The 18,263-nt window shown below is 38.2% G+C and overlaps 1 protein-coding gene across 3 annotated transcripts in view; it reads left to right on the top strand.

Moving 5' to 3' along the window:
- Nucleotides 1-18,263, top strand: part of UBR2 (ubiquitin protein ligase E3 component n-recognin 2) — a 55,985-nt gene that overhangs the window by 13,950 nt on the left and 23,772 nt on the right. For 2 of the 3 annotated variants that reach the window (XM_084261887.1, XM_084261885.1), the window contains exons 8-21: nucleotides 678-798; nucleotides 4,680-4,787; nucleotides 6,417-6,505; nucleotides 7,328-7,426; nucleotides 9,752-9,915; nucleotides 9,997-10,096; nucleotides 11,220-11,348; nucleotides 12,091-12,274; nucleotides 13,286-13,347; nucleotides 14,130-14,240; nucleotides 15,814-15,879; nucleotides 17,188-17,310; nucleotides 17,698-17,761; nucleotides 18,063-18,187. In XM_084261887.1, the coding sequence (XP_084118013.1) occupies nucleotides 678-798; nucleotides 4,680-4,787; nucleotides 6,417-6,505; nucleotides 7,328-7,426; nucleotides 9,752-9,915; nucleotides 9,997-10,096; nucleotides 11,220-11,348; nucleotides 12,091-12,274; nucleotides 13,286-13,347; nucleotides 14,130-14,240; nucleotides 15,814-15,879; nucleotides 17,188-17,310; nucleotides 17,698-17,761; nucleotides 18,063-18,187 (1,545 nt within the window). Of the gene's footprint in view, nucleotides 1-677; nucleotides 799-4,679; nucleotides 4,788-6,416; nucleotides 6,506-7,154; nucleotides 7,254-7,327; nucleotides 7,427-9,751; nucleotides 9,916-9,996; nucleotides 10,097-11,219; nucleotides 11,349-12,090; nucleotides 12,275-13,285; nucleotides 13,348-14,129; nucleotides 14,241-15,813; nucleotides 15,880-17,187; nucleotides 17,311-17,697; nucleotides 17,762-18,062; nucleotides 18,188-18,263 lie in introns of all 3 variants that reach the window. The other variant, XM_084261886.1, reaches the window with a different exon arrangement.

Below are 18,263 nucleotides of genomic sequence, written 5' to 3'. Positions count from 1 at the left end.
TGCTGCAGTGCAGTACTTAATCACATGAAATAAATAGTTTATCTATAATACTGCCACCACTGAAAAACAAATGCTGCAACTAGAGTTACTGGCCTTAAACTATTTAAGGTATTTTGAAAAGATTAGCATATCTTAAAAGATAAAGTTGTGCAATATTTTTAACTTGCAGGCTATGCAGTCAAAGAGCAAATGGCTGTTAGGTGTAATGTCTAGCTATTACAGTTACTAATGCAGAGATGAGGAGAAATACTGAAACTGTTTAATTTGTATTCTTGAAAATAGTCCAGGGACAATCAGTTTGTTTCCTTGGTGGGCTGCTGTGCGTATCGTGTTGTGAGGAGCAAACGTGCGTGGCTGTCTTAGGTTGTGTGTGCGACTGCTTATCAGTAACCTGCAGCAGATCAGTGTGTACACTGATAAGAGGCCAAGACTGGAAAATGGATTGGCCTAAATATGTTGATATTGCATAATAAGGTCCTTCAAATATTAATAGGGTAAACAAAGTTCAGACTCTTTTTTTTGGGTTTATTTCTCCCCTATGTAGGTGTTACCAATTAGAATATGTATTAATAGTGTAAATTACTGAAATTATTCATGGGAATGATGTGTTTCTGTAAAGAAATAATGCTAGTCCTCACTTAAATGTGCATTATTTGCTTTTTCCTTTTCTTTTTAAGAGAAACACCAGTCGTCAGACAAAACCACTGAAAGTACAAGTTATGCATTCATCGATTGTTGCCCATCAGAGCTTTGGTTTGAAGCTTCTCACTTGGCTTGGAAGTGTTATTGGATATTCAGGTGGGCAAACTTGAATGTTTTAGAGATAAATTAGAGAATATTTTGAGGCAAGCTGAATTTCTGAAGCAGTGCTGTCTGCTTGTTTCAGATCTGCAGTATATATGGAAAAGCTATTAATAACTTGTGAGACTTGATTCTGTTTTGTCTCTTGAAGTGCTGTTTTGAGTTGTAACTTCCATATGAAGCACCCTACCTGGACTACTTTTTGTAGTTCTGGGGTCCCCAGTACAAGAATGATGTGGAGCTGTTGGAGCAAGTCCAGAGGAGGCCATGAAGATTATCAGAGGGCTGGTGAACCTGTCCTTTGAGGACAGGCTGAGAGAGCTGGGCTTGTTCAGCCTGCGGAAGAGAAGGCTTCAGGGAGACCTTCCAGACTTTCAACACCGGAAAGGGAACCTGCAGGACAGCTGGGAGTGCAGTGGTAGGAAAAAGGGCAATGGATTTAAACTAAAAGAGGGTAGATTTAGATGAGATATAAAGAAGACATTCTTCCCTGTGAGGGTAGTGAGGCCCTGGCACAGGCTGCCCAGAGAAGCTGTGGCTGCCCCCCTTCCTGGCAGTGTTCAAGGCCAGGTTGGATGGGACTTTGGGCAGCCTGGGCTAGTGGAGCGTGTCCCTGCCCATGGGCAGGGTGGTTTGGAACTAAATGGTCTCTGAGGTCCCTTCCAACCCAAAGCAGCCTGTGATCCTATGAAAGTGTTGCCAGTCTTACATAGTTTTCGTGATGCTGTTTTCTGTTCTGTTGCTGTTGACAGGAGGCTGAGAAAATGTGTCAGATACTGTATGCCAACAAGCTATTTTGCAATCCCTAGTTCTTTTTAAATGACTTCAGTAAGCTGAAAATAACCTGTCTGATTAGATAAAATGAAATTATTCAGGAGTAATTTGATGAATGATGATGAAAGCAGTTGCTTCAGGTTTTTTTTTGCTAAATAGAACAGAGAAAATGCAAGGATGTCTGGAGGTTTTGGGGCAAGTATAGAAGCCATCATAGTATTAATCAGATATTTAGAAGGAGGTTTCTTCAAAGGAAACAAGATGCGCAGTATCATTTTTTATGGGAAGGCTTTGTTTGTTTTGGCTCTTGGTTCCTTCTTTGTCCTGATGAATCATAAGGTTGTGAAGATGTGGAGCATGAGAGGAGATAAAAAGAAAATGTGTCAAGCTGCTGATACATAGAAATGTAGATACTGTCACCAGTGTACTTTGTGTTCTATGCCTGAGTGCTAAGAATTACTAGCAAAGCACATTCAGCTGTAATACTGCACATATGTTCTGTCTGGGTGTGTGATTTCTTTTGTATGTTTTATTAGAATCACAGAATGTGTTAGATTGGAAGGAACCTTTAAAGATCATCTTGTTCAACCCCCCTGCAGTAAGCAAGGGCATTTTCACTAGATCAGGTTGCTCAGAGCCCCATCAAGCCTGACCTTGAATATCTCCAGGAATGGGGCCTCCACTACCTCTCTGGGTAACCTGTTCCAGTGATCTACCAACCTCAATTGAAGAACTTTTTCCCAATATCCAACCTAAGTCTCCCCTTTTCTAGTTTAAAACCATTACCCCTCATTCTATTGCAACATGCCCTCATGAACAGTTCTTCCTCAGCTTTCTTAAAGGCACCTTTCAGGTATTGGAAGGACATTATAAGGTCCCCCCAGAGCCTTCTCTTCTGCAGGCTGAACAAGCCCAACTCTATCAGCCTGTCTTCATAGGAGAGGTACTCCAGCTCTTTGATCATTTTTGTGGCCCTCCTCTGGATGGTGAGCTGCTCCAACAGCTCCGTGTCCTTCTTGTGTTGAGGGCTCCAAAGCTGGACACATCACTCCAGGTGAGGTCTCACCAGGGCAGAGTAGAGGGGCAGAATCAGCTCGCTCAATCTGCTGGCCACACTTGCAATACAGCCCAGGATGCACTTGGCCTTCTGGGCTGCAGATGCACATCAGCTTATGTCCAGCTTCTCATCCATGAGTACTCCCAAGTCCTTTTCCTCAGGGCTGCTTTTAAGGACATCTCATAACCTGTATGGATAGTGGGGATTGTTCTGCACTTAGCTTTGTTGAACCTCATGAGGTTCACGTGGGCCAACTTCTCCAACCTGTTGAGGTCCCTCTGGATGACATTTACTGATAGTGGAAAAACTGGCCAAGATTTCAGGCACAGGATCTCTCATGTCTCTTTGAAATAAATCGTTTGTTTGCATAAGTTACTATTTAAAGATACGTAAATTGAATTTTTGAAAAGTTGTGGTAGCAGGTTGCCAACAGCACTGGCAAATAGTTGAAGAAATAAATCTCTTCGTGCCTCTCTATTAATACCTATTAACTCCACAATACATTTTTCCTTTCATTGTAGCACGTAGGCAGAGACTGTCTGTCTCATATTCTTTGACCAAGTTTTGCGCCATGTCATTTGCACCATGTACCGAAGTCACTAATTTTCAGCACTAAATTACAGCTACAGAAAAGTACCTTCAGTATGTTAATGGAGTGTCTAAATACAGATGAAAAAGTGTTGAGTTTGTGTGTGCTGGCTCTGAAATTCTGTGGAGTTCTCTTCGCTAAATGCGGTGTCCTTTATGAATCAGAAGGGCAGAAAGAGTGACTGGTGGTAAGCAGGATGTGTACGTTTTGTCCCTGACACTCCGTGGGGTGCAGCCCTGCAGGGTACTCTGGCGCCTGGTTTTGTGACACGCACTTTTTGAAGAAGTTGGTTTCCCTTAGCTTTTTAACATCCCTCCCCAAGCACCTAGATTCTGCTTCATCTTTTAAGCAGCCTGTGATTGTTTGTATGTAATTGGGGTGACAGAATTGCACCTCTTAGCTGGTTACACTTAAATGTCTGTGACCGAAGGAAGACTGGCAGGTGAAAGGGTCTTCTGCTATGCTGCCAAGTCAGGTTGGCTGGTTGCTCTGAAATGAGTGTCAAGCTCTTCTCAATGAATATAGGGAAAAACCTTACTGTGGAACTTGGTCACTGCCGTGTCCTTTCCAGCAAGTGTCGGTACTTCAGGAATAAGCATCTCTTTACACCTTGTTGAACAATGAAGCAGTTTCTGTTAATTTGTTACCCTTCATAAAGTAGTTCTATTAGAACTCTGCAAGGCACATCCTTCCCACCACCCCCCACCTCCCCTCCCAAACTGCTGTGGGGTTCATGAACTGAATAGACATGCACCATGCTGCATGTGGTACAGTATACATGGCACTAAGCTGCTGCCAGCTCTACCTGAGAAGCTGAAATAGCAAAGCAGCATGCAGAAGTAAGGTCTAACACATGGAAGTCATGTTAGTGAATATGCATTACCTACAGTGCAAACCTAGGTTGAACATCGTTAATGTGAGCGTGTCTGTGTTGTATTCTGTTGCAGGTACAGGCGTGTCTGCAAGCATATAATAGCTTATTCATATAATAATAATTATTACTGCTTCCCATTAGAAAAAAAGAAAGTAGAGAAGCTTTAAAATGATAGCAGCTACTAAGTGTAAACAAAAGTCATGAGCATATGAGTCATTTCATATATAAATTATGTTTCCTTTTGGTTGGACTCTAAACAGGAAAAATGTAACTTAAAAAGCTGGCCTGCTGTCTAATTATTCCATATATTATTAAGCCAGCAGCACTTTTTGATGTTACAACTTTGAAATAAATCATTGTTTGGCAATTTTTGCAAGGTTCTTAATGTTCCCTAAGGCTAGTGTGAAACTTTCAAGGTATGAAATATGTGTGTTTCTGTCAGGAAAACATGAGCAGTGTTACTCAGTTGTCAAGCATAAGAGGGTTGTATGACTTCTATGTCTTAGGAGAATTCCAGTATGTTGGAATAATACACAAGGATGTGTTTAATCTATAACTAACTTACATAATTTTTCTTCATTAAGATGGCCTTCGTCGAATACTGTGTCAAGTTGGTTTACAGGAGGGGCCAGATGGTGAAAATTCTTCTCTTGTGGATAAGCTGATGCTGTATGATTCTAAACTCTGGAAAGGTTAGTTACACAATGCTACACATAACTGTTTTCACCAGATCTGCTAATGTTTGATATTTTTTACTTAGATTAAATTTCCTGATTTGTGGTAATCTGTCTCTTTGAGATGCATTCCAAATAGATTGAAGACATGAATAGGAGGAGACCATTTGGAGATGGGGTTGATTTTACATCTAATTTTTCAATGTTGGACAGAAATGAATCCTGTCTTGAATAGGCAAATGACAGTGATAGTTAAGGGAAATTGAGCAAACCATGGCTTGGGGTTTTTCTGCTTTATAGGATCTCAGCATGTGTGTCATATCTACGAAAATGCCTTTCTTTAGGGAAAAGGGCAGAGGGTTTCTGCTTTGACTTGTGTTTGTGTTCGTGAGGTTTTCTTAAGCATTCTGAGAACATGCAGTGAAAACTATGATTCCATTATTTTACAGCCCTTAAACATTTACAAGTCTGATATAATGGGATCAGCTAGAAAGCTGTAATTTTGAGGAAGTGAAGATAACTAATTTCTTTTCCATCATGTATTCTGTATCTGATTTGATATCCTGAAAGGGCACGTGGGGCTGAGGGTAAGAAAGAAGCACAGAGAAGGTAGAAAATGATGTAATGTATCTGTCCTTATTTAAACATGATTCTAGTATTTTGAAGATTACTACTCTCCCCCCCAGTGTCTTTTGTTGTTCTTCATTTCTGAGGTACAGATATCTTAGAGGTTATTAACATCTCTTTGTCCACTCTCTTGGAAACTTTTTGGACCAGCAGTGAAATAAGAAGAAAAGTAGAAAGTGGATGTAATACGGAGAAAGTCATTATTTTAGAATTTATCCAATACTTTTATCTTGTGTGAATGAATTCCTGGCACTCAGAGCTTTGGTTGGTTTTTTTTGACTATTCACATTTTGTGATCTGAAAGGTAATACTTCTGTGGACACTATAACATTTTTAATGCAGGCTTTGTTAGGATAACATCTTTCTTCTAATCGAGGAGTAACTTTTCCATTTCTATTTCAACATCAGTATTTCTCTATTTTTTAATTTTTTCCATAGTTACTCTGCATGAGGAAAAATAACATGATGGTTTTTGACTTAAGTGACTCACAAAAGAAATGGTACATATGTGCCTGTATTTCCAAACTGCATACACTTTATGTTTGTTTATATTGCTAATATTCTCTGGGGTGCTGCTCAGACAGGCTAGAAATTCAGAGACAGCTAAGTTGATTATTTTGCGGAGTTCTTCATAACTAACAATTTATTGCAGTTCCCAGGACTTCTCATAATAGCCTACACCTTTTTTTCTCCTTTTTTTTTTTTTTCCTGGGCCATCCAAACCCTCTGTTTATCCTGAGGAGGAATAGAGTTCCATTCTTGCTTGACTGGCTTGCCTTATATTTGAAAGTTTATGTTCCCATTCCACAGCTCAGTGTTACCTTATGCAGGAGTAATAAATACTGCCACTTGAAGAATTTTGTTTTGTGTATTCTACTCTTCCTTACCACCTGACAGGCTTAATCAAAGCAGCTTCTGCACATTTACCTCATTCTGTAAAAGCTTACTTCTCTTAAATTTTTCCACAATAAGTTGATAGAAAACAGTGATGTGCAACGTTTCATTCATTTTTCTTGACAGGAGCTAGAAATGTGTATCACCAGTTATTCATGAGCAGTCTACTTATGGATTTGAAATACAAGAAACTTTTCGCTATACGCTTTGCGAGAGTAAGTATCTTTCTCACAAAGAACCATTAAATGCTTAAGCTGTCTAGCAAAGAGAGTTTAGTTAGCATACAGTGCTTCAGATGATCTGCTACACAGAATTGTTTTCAGAAATGAAAGCTTGAAATGAAATGCTGACTACCTTATTTCTGTCTTCAAAATATTAGTTATAATGGCATCTCCTCTCCTGGGAAGGAAATGGGCTTTCCAGGCTCCCCAGAGCTAAAGCAGTTCAGATGTCTTTGTCTTCACCGTCAACTGTGCAGGCTATCACTTCTTAAGAGCTAATCACCTCTCATTGTTGAGGTGTAAGCTGTTACAGCACTGCTTGGAAATAGTGCTGAAATTCAGTTATGCTGATGAGTATTTCTGCAGTAACTAGTATTTGAAATACTTTAAATAAGCCCTGTGAAACTCTGCTCACTCTGCTGAAGACAAACAGAAAATAAAACATTACACTTCATTGTGCAAATGAGTGAGTAGATCTCACGTGAGCAGATTAAGTTGTTGTGTTCTTTGTACAAAATATGTCTGTAATAATCTAAGAGCTACTTTTCCCTTTATCATGGCATTAAAGTTTCCCAGACCAGACATTTAAATTTAAAAAAACAGGTCAGTGTGGATTAGAGGTGAATTTCCCCTTGTTGTTTAGAATTACCGGCAGTTGCAGAGAGATTATATGGAGGATGATCACGAACGGGCAGTATCGGTGGCTGCTCTGTCTGTCCAACTCTTCACTGTACCTACTCTGGTGAGTAGTGCCTGTCTTTCTTTTAAAAACTGATAGTTGGCACTCCTTGCCTTTTTTTGCCTCCTTCTTAATAGAACTATGAGCGATTGCAGAGTGATTTTATGAAAGATGACCACGACAGAGAGTTCTCAATTGCTGACCTCTCGATACAGATATTCACAGTGCCTTCTCTTGTAAGTACTAAAAGACCAAAAAAAGGAAATCTTTATTTGATAAAAGCAACTCGAGGTTCTTGAATCAAGACTGCAGATTTCATTTGATATGACTGTGGAAATGCATGGCACTGCTGCTGCACAGCAGGCAGGCTGTTTACATACGTTGCTATGGGTTTAAAAGTTAAAGCATTCAGCATTGCATAGTTTGAGTCTGACTTCCCAGAGTGGGCTGGGTATTTTTCGTTTTCCTTTTTACATTTTTCTTGTTTTTTTTTTTTTTTTGAAAGGCACATAAATGCTTATTTAGAGAGACACACAACACAGTTTATTCCTCATCATCATACTGAGCCACAGTTTCTGTTTGTGGAAAACTACATTAAGGTTTGCATATCACAGATTCAGAGCATACCATTCTGGGCAGTTTTATAAATGATCCACTTTAATTTTTCCAATCAACAAGCACAGGCAAGAATTGTCTCATGATACTCCCTACTTCCTTTGGCACTTCCAGACTGGAGCAATGCCTTCTTTCAGGTTTCCCGTTAATTTTTGTTATGGCGCTTCAGGCACTGTTACTTCTTGCAGCTTACTAACTCTGCTGTTTTTTCACCATCTTATGCTTGTTTGGGAAATGTCTTTTTGTTTGGTAGTTTGGTTTTGGTTTGTTTGGGGTTTGGTTTTATTTTTTGGCTCTAGTCTCAAAATAAGTTTATCTTCACTTGTGTTACGTTATAGACAAATTAAACTTTGGAGCTGTACAAATAAGTCTGCTTTTCATAGCTAGAATTGTTTAAAAAGTGAATGCTTCTGAATCCTTCCAAATTTAATCAACTTACTATTGAATTTTAGAGCTCAGTTAGCATGGCAGTTATGATACTAAGCAAAGTTATTTTTCAGTTTGTTAGGACGGGGTGTTATGGAAATTCAACAGGACCTCAGGATTTTGTTTCCATGGTTCAGGGCAATATTGTGTTTCTGCTTAATTTTGATTCTGTAACCACTATCTCACACTTAAATTAATATTGTCTGTTCTAAGAATGTTGTCAGTATTTAGATTTGCAGTTAGATTTAACCAGCCAGTACTATTCAAATTGAGGTATTTTTTCCCTTTGGCAGATGGGGATATGTGTATTAACACTTCTTTCTAAAGGAATTTTAAACATTTCTATAGAAGAAACTAGTTGCAGTGTCCCTTTTACATGTTTTCTATTTCAAAAACCAGCAAAAAATAAAACTGTTTTAACTTTTTAGAAGTGTAGAATAGACATGACAATTTTTTTTAGTATATTTAGAGCCATTTGGATTCATTCTTAACTGAATGAGTAAGTTTAATGTAAAAGCACCTCACTGCTCCCCAATAACATTTTCAAATTAATCTTAGCAATTTAAGAGTTTAAACTCTGAAGTAAATGAGGATGTTTGGTTTGAGGGAAGATGGGAGTGGTTGGTTGTGTTGATGGAGATTATTTTTTGGGGAAATGTTAACTATTAGGTTTTTCTTTTCCCCCATCACCCCCCCATCCCGCACCCTGCAGTAGCATTTTAGAAACTGTGTTTTGGAGTATCACTAACAACTGTAGAACCCAGAAGCTCTGGGCAGAAACCACAGTGCTGTTGAGATAGATCAGAGTAGCCGATCTTCTTGAACCTACCAGCCACATAAGATTCTCATGGGATCCAAGAACTGCAGGACTCATCCCATTTACCTGGGAGAACCAACAGGATGGGGGAGTTCTGCAACAGCTTACAAGTAGGAGATGGCAGTAGCTTCTCAGTGCTGTCTACTCTGTTTTGGGGTTGGGTTAGGTTGGTTTGGGTGTTGGACTTTGTAGTGCCTGTTGATTTGTAGCCCTTGAGAGGAGTCATTTGGCGTAATTTCCATGTGGAAATTCACTCCACACTGCCTTAGCAGTTTTGAAGATGGGCTCTTCACCACAGTGCTTGGCAGTTTGTAGACAGAAGGCAGAATTGCAGTCACTCCCCTGAAGGGTTTATAGTTAAATTACATGAGAGGGCACAACACATACTTAAAGGGAGGCACAAGTTAATTATAAGGTGCATAATAACATATATCTTGCATCATAATTATATAGGTTAGCAGGATCCTAACCATAGCCAAAATTATGTACAGAAGGGATCTGAAGAGTAAGATCTGGACTAGGATAATTTCTGGCTAGTTTACTTTTTTCTTCTGTGAATGTTTGGAGGATTTTTTCTGTTTTCATTTTGATGTACCCATTTCGGATTAAAATTCGTGTATTTTTATAAACTTTGTGATGCAATATGAAACCTTTCTTAGCTGTCTATGTTAGTTACAGCAAATTTCAATGTACTTTGGCATAGGCTCGAATGTTAATAACGGAAGAAAATCTCATGACCACTATCATCAAAACTTTCATGGACCACTTAAGGCACCGTGACATCCAAGGCAGGTTTCAGTTTGAACGTTACACTGCTCTGCAGGCTTTCAAATTCAGGCGTGTTCAGAGCCTTATTTTGGATCTCAAGTAAGTATATTAACTATGTGCTGATTTGATCAATTGGGGAGGAAAGTAAAACTAACTATCGCCTTTTTCTAATGCATGCAGGTATGTGCTGATAAGTAAGCCAACTGAGTGGTCAGATGACTTGAGGCACAAGTTCCTAGAGGGATTTGATGCCTTCTTAGAGTTGCTTAAATGTATGCAGGTATGTAAATCTGTGAGTTACAAAATTCTGTGAAATGAAATCAGGAAGTTAGCTATTGTGATACAAAAATGGAGGACGTTTTACATACTCTTCATTTTGTAACTTCAGTGCAGCATAGCATTTGGAGTCATGTTTTCCTGAAACATCTCACCTGATGGGTTTTTTTTTTTTTATTCAGCTTGTTGTAGGGAGCTGTAAAAAGGAAGAGCAATTAAAAAATAATTATAGTTTTTGGTGTTTTGCAGTTCAGAAGCAGACAAGATACAGTTAATTTGTATGACTGAGATCTGGTCCATCTTAACCAACTTTCCCTCAACATGAGAGCACCAGTTACTAAAGTGTCAGCAGAGTTGCTCCTCATATTGAGGAATATTTACTTCCTGACATATGGACCTCTTCACTGTGTTCTTTTTCCACCCCCCCAGCCTTTTCATGAGCTATGTTACCTTAAGAGGAGTATTTTAAAAGCAGTGCAGCTTTTATGAGAGCAAATTATCTGCATGATAATTGGGTTGGACCCGATGATCTCTTGTGGTCCCTTCCAACCCCTACAATTCTGTGATTCTGTGATGGTCAGTAAGGTATAAATTAAAATCCCTCTCGTTCTTCAGTACTTTGGTAGCCTATCTTTCTCACCATTAGCTATTGTTAGCTGTTTGTGTTGGTCTCTTGAATATATTGTAATCCTCAGATCATGCTGGGGTTATTAATTCTTGCACCAAGAGCTGATTAGGTACTGCAGTACTTGTGTTTAGTTGGTACTTAACTGTGTTTAGTAGTACATCCCTAGGTAATGCATTCAAAGAGCAGAATGTTTATGTCAGATAATGTATGTGTGCAAACCTCGTTCTACTGCTTAAACACTGAAATCTATTCAGATGTCAATAATAAATAGCACTCCTATCCAAACCCTTTCTTGTCCCAGTATTCTTTTCTTCCAGCTCCTGCTTCATTTTCTTATTACTTAGATGTGCTTAATTCCTTTACAGACAGTTCCAAGCTTTCTTTTCCCCACTGTGAGAACAGTATCTTTGTAAGGGCAGGTAACCACTGTCTCACCCTCATGTTAATCTTGTTGGCATATTTCAGTGATAAATTGAAGCAGTAATTCTCTTTGTTCTAGGGTATGGATCCAATAACTCGACAAGTAGGACAACACATCGAAATGGAACCAGAGTGGGAAGCAGCATTTACATTGCAAATGAAATTAACACTTGTTATTTCAATGATGCAGGACTGGTGTGCATTAGATGTAAGTTCCTTCTGAATTGTTTTTCCATGTGAATACTTCAAGGTGGAAAACCCCATAACATTTAATGTGCATAACAATTGAGCTAAAAACCTAACTGCACCATAAGCCAAGATTATCTTCTCTGAGCAAGTGCAAATCTTTTCTGTATTTCAACACATCTTTTATGGTTTGAATTGACAAATTTTTAAGAATGTGGTTAAGCCTTTTTAAAAGTATCACAGAGGAGTTAATGTCACATGTCTGAAAGTCGTGATCGTCACAGTGCTATCAGGTTATAGTTTCAGAGAAGAGGGTACAGAGGAGTAGGCCCTGAATCTACCAGAGGCTGCCCAATTATGTCAGGTGTCTGCTCCATAACTGTTTCAAGTTTTAGGAGTACAGAACTTCAGTATGGTAAAATATGGCTGTGGAACACGTGATCCTAAAGTATTTGAAGAGTCAAGCTGGCTGGCTTTAATGTGTCAGTTAATGTGCAGGTTTTACTATTCTAGCATGATAATTCCTCAAAGTTCCCTTAATATCAGTTACCAAAAAACACCCCCAAACTAGTGAGTGTTTTTTCTAATGAGTTTTGCAATCTGTGCCTCCCCTTTATTCAACTCCTTTTGTTGGATTCCTTATTTAATTTTTGCAGGACTATTAATAAAGGTAAAAAGGCCAAACCCATCAGACTTTTTTTTTTTTTTGGTTGTGTTATTTTCCAGAGCTCTGTAATTATTTTTTCATGATCTCTTTCTTTCAGGAAAAAGTGTTAATTGAAGCTTACAAGAAATGCCTGACTGTGTTGATGCAGTGTCATAGTGGTTTTACTGATGGAGAACAGCCTATTGTTCTCAGTATGTGTGGACATTCAGTTGAGACCATCAGATACTGTGTTTCTCAGGAAAAAGTTAGCATTCATCTCCCAGTTTCTCGTTTGCTTGCAGGTATGAACTAGTTTAAAAAATATTTTGGGAAATTAAGTGTTGTATCAATGTGATTTGCGTGTACGTAAGGAGCCACACAACAGTTGTTCAATGCCTGAACAGTATGTAGTGTGACCGTTTTCTAGGTGTTTGATAGCCTTTAGGTAACATGTTCCCAAACACTGGAGAAGTTAGTTTTAGATCTGGGAGGGGGTTGTCTTATGCCTCTGGATATGTGAGTGGGGTGTGTGTTGTAAACAAATGCTGCTGCTTTTGCCACTTGAGTGATGCATGAGAAATGCAGCAAAACATGGACTGTAGCTGACTTTTTTGAAACCTCCTTAGCTGTCAGATTGAATAGGCTAATCAGCATTCTTAGAGAGCAGATATATCATACAGACTTGTCACCAGAAAATCAAGTGTCTTTCTCCATGTGTTGTGCTTCTCTTGTTCAAGTTGTGTTGAAAAAAGGCTGATAAATTTTAATTTACAGAATCAGTGTCATATGATAAAAATAAATTCACAGGTAATGAAGTAAAAAAGATGATTCTTGGGTAAAATACTGCGCAGTTCATGGTCAAATAAGTTTGAAATTCAAACAGAGCTCTAGTAACTGTAAAACAAAGAAACCAGTAGACCCTTTTTAGGGGCCTCGTTATAGTTCTGGGGTGTTTCATAAATATCTAAAGACTGATAATAAGGATGAGGTATCTGTTGTTGATAATTTGTCCTGATAGACCAAGGACTCTTTTCGATGAGGGTATGTGACAGAATCAAAAGAATGGCAAAAATCTCCCTTGCAACACAAGTTTATACAAATACAATGGGAAAACTTTAATTGTCCTAAAATGTATACATTGTAACGTGTTTCCCAGGAAATAGCTCTGTAGCTCCAGGGTGATAAATCTGCTGACTTGTAGCTGTGTCTAGAAAATGGTCTGATAGTAAATTAGATGACTTTTTTGTCCTCTTTGAATATGTAAATGACTGTGTGTAATATTATGTATGTATTTGTTTCATGTATTTATGTAGGCTTGCATGTTTTGCTGAGTAAAACTGAAGTGGCATATAAGTTTCCAGAGCTGCTACCCCTGGTATGTAATTAAATGTAGCATATTCATTAAATATAATTAATACTGAAGGTGAAATTGGTCACGTAAGTTTAGGATATTATTAAATAAAACAAAATACCTTTTGCTAAGAGTTCTGTTCAGAGAGACTATCTTTAGTAGATAAAATTACCTCTTAGAAGATCAGCATCTAGATGTTTATGACAGGAGAGTAAGCAATTAATATTGCTCTCTTAAAGAACTTAAGACCTTGGTTAATGGTTTGGTTTTTGTTCTTCAGTACTACCTTCTTTTTTTAGTCAGAATTGTCTTTAGGAGCTGCTGGCAGGATGTGATTTTTCTATTTAGCCTAGGTGCTGATTTTTTTTCCCCAGCTGTTTCTTGCTTCCTGCATGCCCTTATTGATAAATTGTTTCTTGAAGGGGAAGTTAAAAAGAACAAGGGAATTTGAAAGAGAAGAAAATGTAACTGGGAGAAGAACTCTTTCTGTCTTTTGCAACCACCTTTGAATGAAAGAAAGCCAAGGGTGATGTTACTAAAGTCATAGTGTTGATGTTTTAAAATATGAAATTTGCTGTCTTCAAGAACAGATAAAAACCCTTGTAGAGCAAAGGCAGAATGTGAGGCTGCTTAACAGCAATTGGGGGAAGTGTGAATAGGCTCCTCAGACCTTTATAAGATGTGTGTTGGATTTGGTTCTCTTTTTGTATTGCTAAAGTATTTTAATGATCACAAATATCACCCTCCATTTCAGTCCTGTTTTCTTGTCTTTGTATATATCAAAACATTGCATTTTCTTAACGCAGAGTGAACTTAGCCCACCGATGTTAATAGAACATCCTCTGCGATGCCTAGTCCTGTGTGCCCAAGTGCACGCAGGGATGTGGAGAAGAAACGGGTTCTCCCTTGTTAACCAGGTAAGTACATAGTAGCTGTAGAATCGCTGTTTTCTGCTAACTCCCCCAAGATAATTTGAGACCTCAAAACCTTAACTTAGGTGTTTTTACTGTATGCTGTCCAACAGTCGTGTGGAGTGCAGAATTAGATCTGTGCATCTGCACTTGTAAGTGACTCAAATATAAAAATACTCGCTAGTAAGATATTACTATTTTTCTCTATTAAGTAATTGAAGTTCAAAGACCACACAGAAGCATTAGAACCAGTGCAGAACTGAGCATTTCCTGATTTTTCTCATACATCTTTTGTGCTTCTGGAGATTAGCTCCATCCATTTCTAAACTTCTGTTCTCTGTGTTTCTATGAATTGGGTCTTAGGTGTATCAAGTGTAACAGCTATAAAATCGGTACTGTAGTGTCAGTGCTACCTGCAAGGGTGATGGTCTAAAGTGATTTTTCTCAGCAAGATATAGATTAGAACAGAAAGAGGATTTAGTTCTGTGAGGTGTTAACTTGATCTGTTTACAAGAAACTTCTTTCCCTCCCACGAGCCCCCATCATCTTCACTGGATAATTGCAATGCACGTGTATGAGGAGGCTGAATTAAGCTGCTCAAATGTATTGTATTCTAACACTTCTTGCCTCTTACCACCTTATAAAGATTCTTTAGGTTATCTTTTATTGTTATTGTTAAAACAAAAAGAACTCTAGTCATGTACAATTATAGCAGTGCCTATGTTATTGTAAAGACACATCAAATCTGAAATTTCAGCATAGCTTATGAAGGAGAAATAAGTGTCTGGTTTAATTTCCCTTGGTTTGGCAGCACCTTGAATTTAAGAACCTGGTTTTGGTTAGGTAATATGGCTCCCACAATCTGGGGGGGGGGGGGGAGGGGGGGTTGTCCTTTCTCTCTATTGTGGCTGTGGAGAGGTCATGTTCAGCCAACTCCTTTTGGCTGTTTTCCCTGAAGGTAGGATGGGTGTCTGTGTGCGGATTACTAGAATGGAGAAGAGAGAAGGTGTGCCTCGCTCTCTTTCATGGGATTTTGGTGAGAAGTAACATGTCCCTAAAGGAAAGGTTGGCACGATCGGTCCTGGGTGAAAAGTTGTCAGCCTCTTTATTTTCTCTTAATTGTGGTAGAATCAACCTTTCATGCTGCTGCCATGCAGTGATTGTGGTGGTGCTGCTGCTCCACCCGGTACTGAAAGATTGTAACTTGGACAATTAAAGAGCAGTTCATGGAGCAAGGAAAGCACCCTTCTCCAACTGCAAGGCTTTCTCTCCTGTGAATTTCTAACAGTTAATTACTAAACAAGTAGATATACTAAAACATAGCCCAAAGAGGTCCACAAGATTTTTTCCTTCTCAGTGTGTGCAGTCTAGATGTTAGATAATACAACCCAGCCAGCAACTAAACTTGCTTTGTGCTATATACAAATGCTTTTTGTGAACAAATGCAGTTGTATTTTTTTTAAAAATCAAACGTTATTTTTGTTTACTGATACTGTATAACAAAGATTATTTTTCCAGAGTGAGAGTAAGTTAAGATTAAATAGGATGTTTGTTAATTATGATGCTTTGTCTGTTTCAGATTTATTACTATCACAATGTGAAGTGCAGGAGGGAGATGTTTGACAAGGACATAGTAATGCTTCAGGTAACCACATGTACTGGTTTGCATTTTTAGGTTATGTGTGCATTTATGCTTAGCTCCATCAGAAGCTTTAATGACAAAGAAAAAAGTAATTTTTTGTGGAAGGTCTTCTGTTTGGTTTTTGGTTTATTCTCTGTCATTATGAGAACTTGTAAAGGGGGTTTTTAAGTATACTGTGGTAAGTGCAGAATTTTCTGTGTAACGTATATAATGCGTCATGTTCAAGAATATATTATGTTAACTAACAGGTTGTGCTGTACTGGCAGTTGTGAGAGTCTGTAGGTCTTCAGTAATATACTCAATGTATGGTGACTCCTCTCCCTCACTTCTAAGTTGGCATCTAAAATGCTGGATAGAAAGTGGAACCCCATAGAGTAGAAGCCTGTGATTCTTTTTCCTTCAGAAGAGATTGTACAAATCTAGCAGTCTACTTAGCACAGACACAAACAGTTTTGATGCAGTGCTCCTACACTGAGAATGGCACAAGCTGAAATTTGCAGCTCAGGGTGCTCAGTTCACATAGGCAGCAAATCCTACCTCAGGAAGTCGCTGAAGTCTTCCCTAGAGTTAACAATACCATGGTATAATGCCTATGTCCGGAGTTACTTCTGCTTTCAGACATGTTTCCCTGAGGCTTGACCTGACCCTGATTTCTGGTCATCACTTGCAGCTGCCCATTTGGGTACATATCCTTCAGTTTTGTTGGAAATTTTGCTGGCTTAGAGATAGTCCTGTTAGCAATAGTAAACTAATGAGAAATATTTATAATTAGCTGATTTAGATACATTGTTTAATAAACAGAAAATACTTAGGCCAGTACTTTTGAAAAGTGGAAGTGAATGTTTGTGGCTACATTGAAACTTTGTATTCTTCTTTCCAGGAAGGTTTGGCAAGCCTTGCTAAATTTTTCAGCCTTCGTTTTGGGGATTGGAACAGGTTTTTAAAATCTTTGTGCTATATACTAAGTGAATATTATACCTTCTAAAAGTTGAGCCAACAGGAAAAGGATTGTAGACACACAACCAACCAAGTCTAATTGATTTTTTTTTTTGAGTATTCGAGATCGAAAAAATAACCCTGAATACTTACATTTTAAAGGGCATCAGAAATCAGTGATAAAACATAGGATCCTGCTTGTCAAATGTGCTGTCAGTCATGTTATTGGAGTCCTAAGAGAGTAAACTTTAATTATTAAATCTTCAGGCCGAGGATAGAGGGATTAATTGCATGAAGAATGTACTATGACCATAGTATATAAATATTCTAGCATGCTATAACCACTTCCTTTTCATAATCCTTTTTCTTTAATAGACAGGTGTGTCTATGATGGATCCAAATCACTTCTTGATGATAATGCTGAGTCGCTTTGAACTTTATCAGATATTCAGTACTCCAGACTACGGCAAAAGATTTAGCACAGAAAATACTAACAAGGTATTTATGGACTGCTGCAGCAGAGAAATTGTGATTTTTGTGATAATTTGTGTATGAAGCATAGCAGAGACTGTACTACAGAGGCTGTGCAATTTGTTGATAAAAAACCAAAACTTAACCTATTGTAATTTATTTTGATCAGTTGGAAATATGCATAAATACCTTTTCCTGTCAAACTGGTGAATGTCAGAAACTGATGCATAGTTTTTGCATTGCTTGCAAGTTTACGGTAGTTATGATTGTGTTTCAGCGTAGCTTGATTTGGGAGCGCGAAGGGTGAAAACAGACACTGTTTTGAAGGCCAAAAAATTTTCAGCATATAGAATAATATTTTTTTTACCCTTACTTGACAAATATACTTTTTTTTGTTTGTTTGTTTTAATTCAGGATGTTGTTCAACAGAATAACACTCTTATAGAAGAGATGCTATACCTCATTATAATGATTGTTGGTAAGTTCAGAATACATTTAATGAATTTTTAAAATTCAGGCTCTTTAATGGTCTGGAATTAGCATTCTTCATTGTCATCTCGAGCTCAGTTCTATTTTGAATTTCCCTTGGTTCTGACTTCTTTCCCAGGAGAAAATCCTTGAAACTAGCTTAAATTAACATAATGGATTTTTGAACACTAGTGGGTGAACACAAGATTTCGTGGAGGAGATGTATTTTCCAGTCTTTTACTTTAAGTTGCAAAAGAAGAGAAATAAATGTTTAAAGTCCTACTTAAAAGGGTGTAATTTCATTTTTACAGGTGAAAGATTCAGTCCTGGAATAGGACAGGTCAGTGCAACAGATGAAATCAAACGTGAGATCATCCATCAGCTGAGCATCAGGCCAATGGCTCACAGTGAATTAGTGAAGGCATTGCCTGAAGATGTAAGTAATTTGGAGGGACAGAAAAGTAACTTCAACTTTGTCTGCTGAAAATTTTTCTTACACAAGTTTATGCCAC

The sequence above is a fragment of the Gallinula chloropus genome (assembly GCF_964237585.1).
Source record: "Gallinula chloropus genome assembly, chromosome: 3".
Lineage (NCBI taxonomy): Eukaryota > Metazoa > Chordata > Aves > Gruiformes > Rallidae > Gallinula > Gallinula chloropus.
This window is presented reverse-complemented; position numbering and strand designations above follow the sequence as displayed.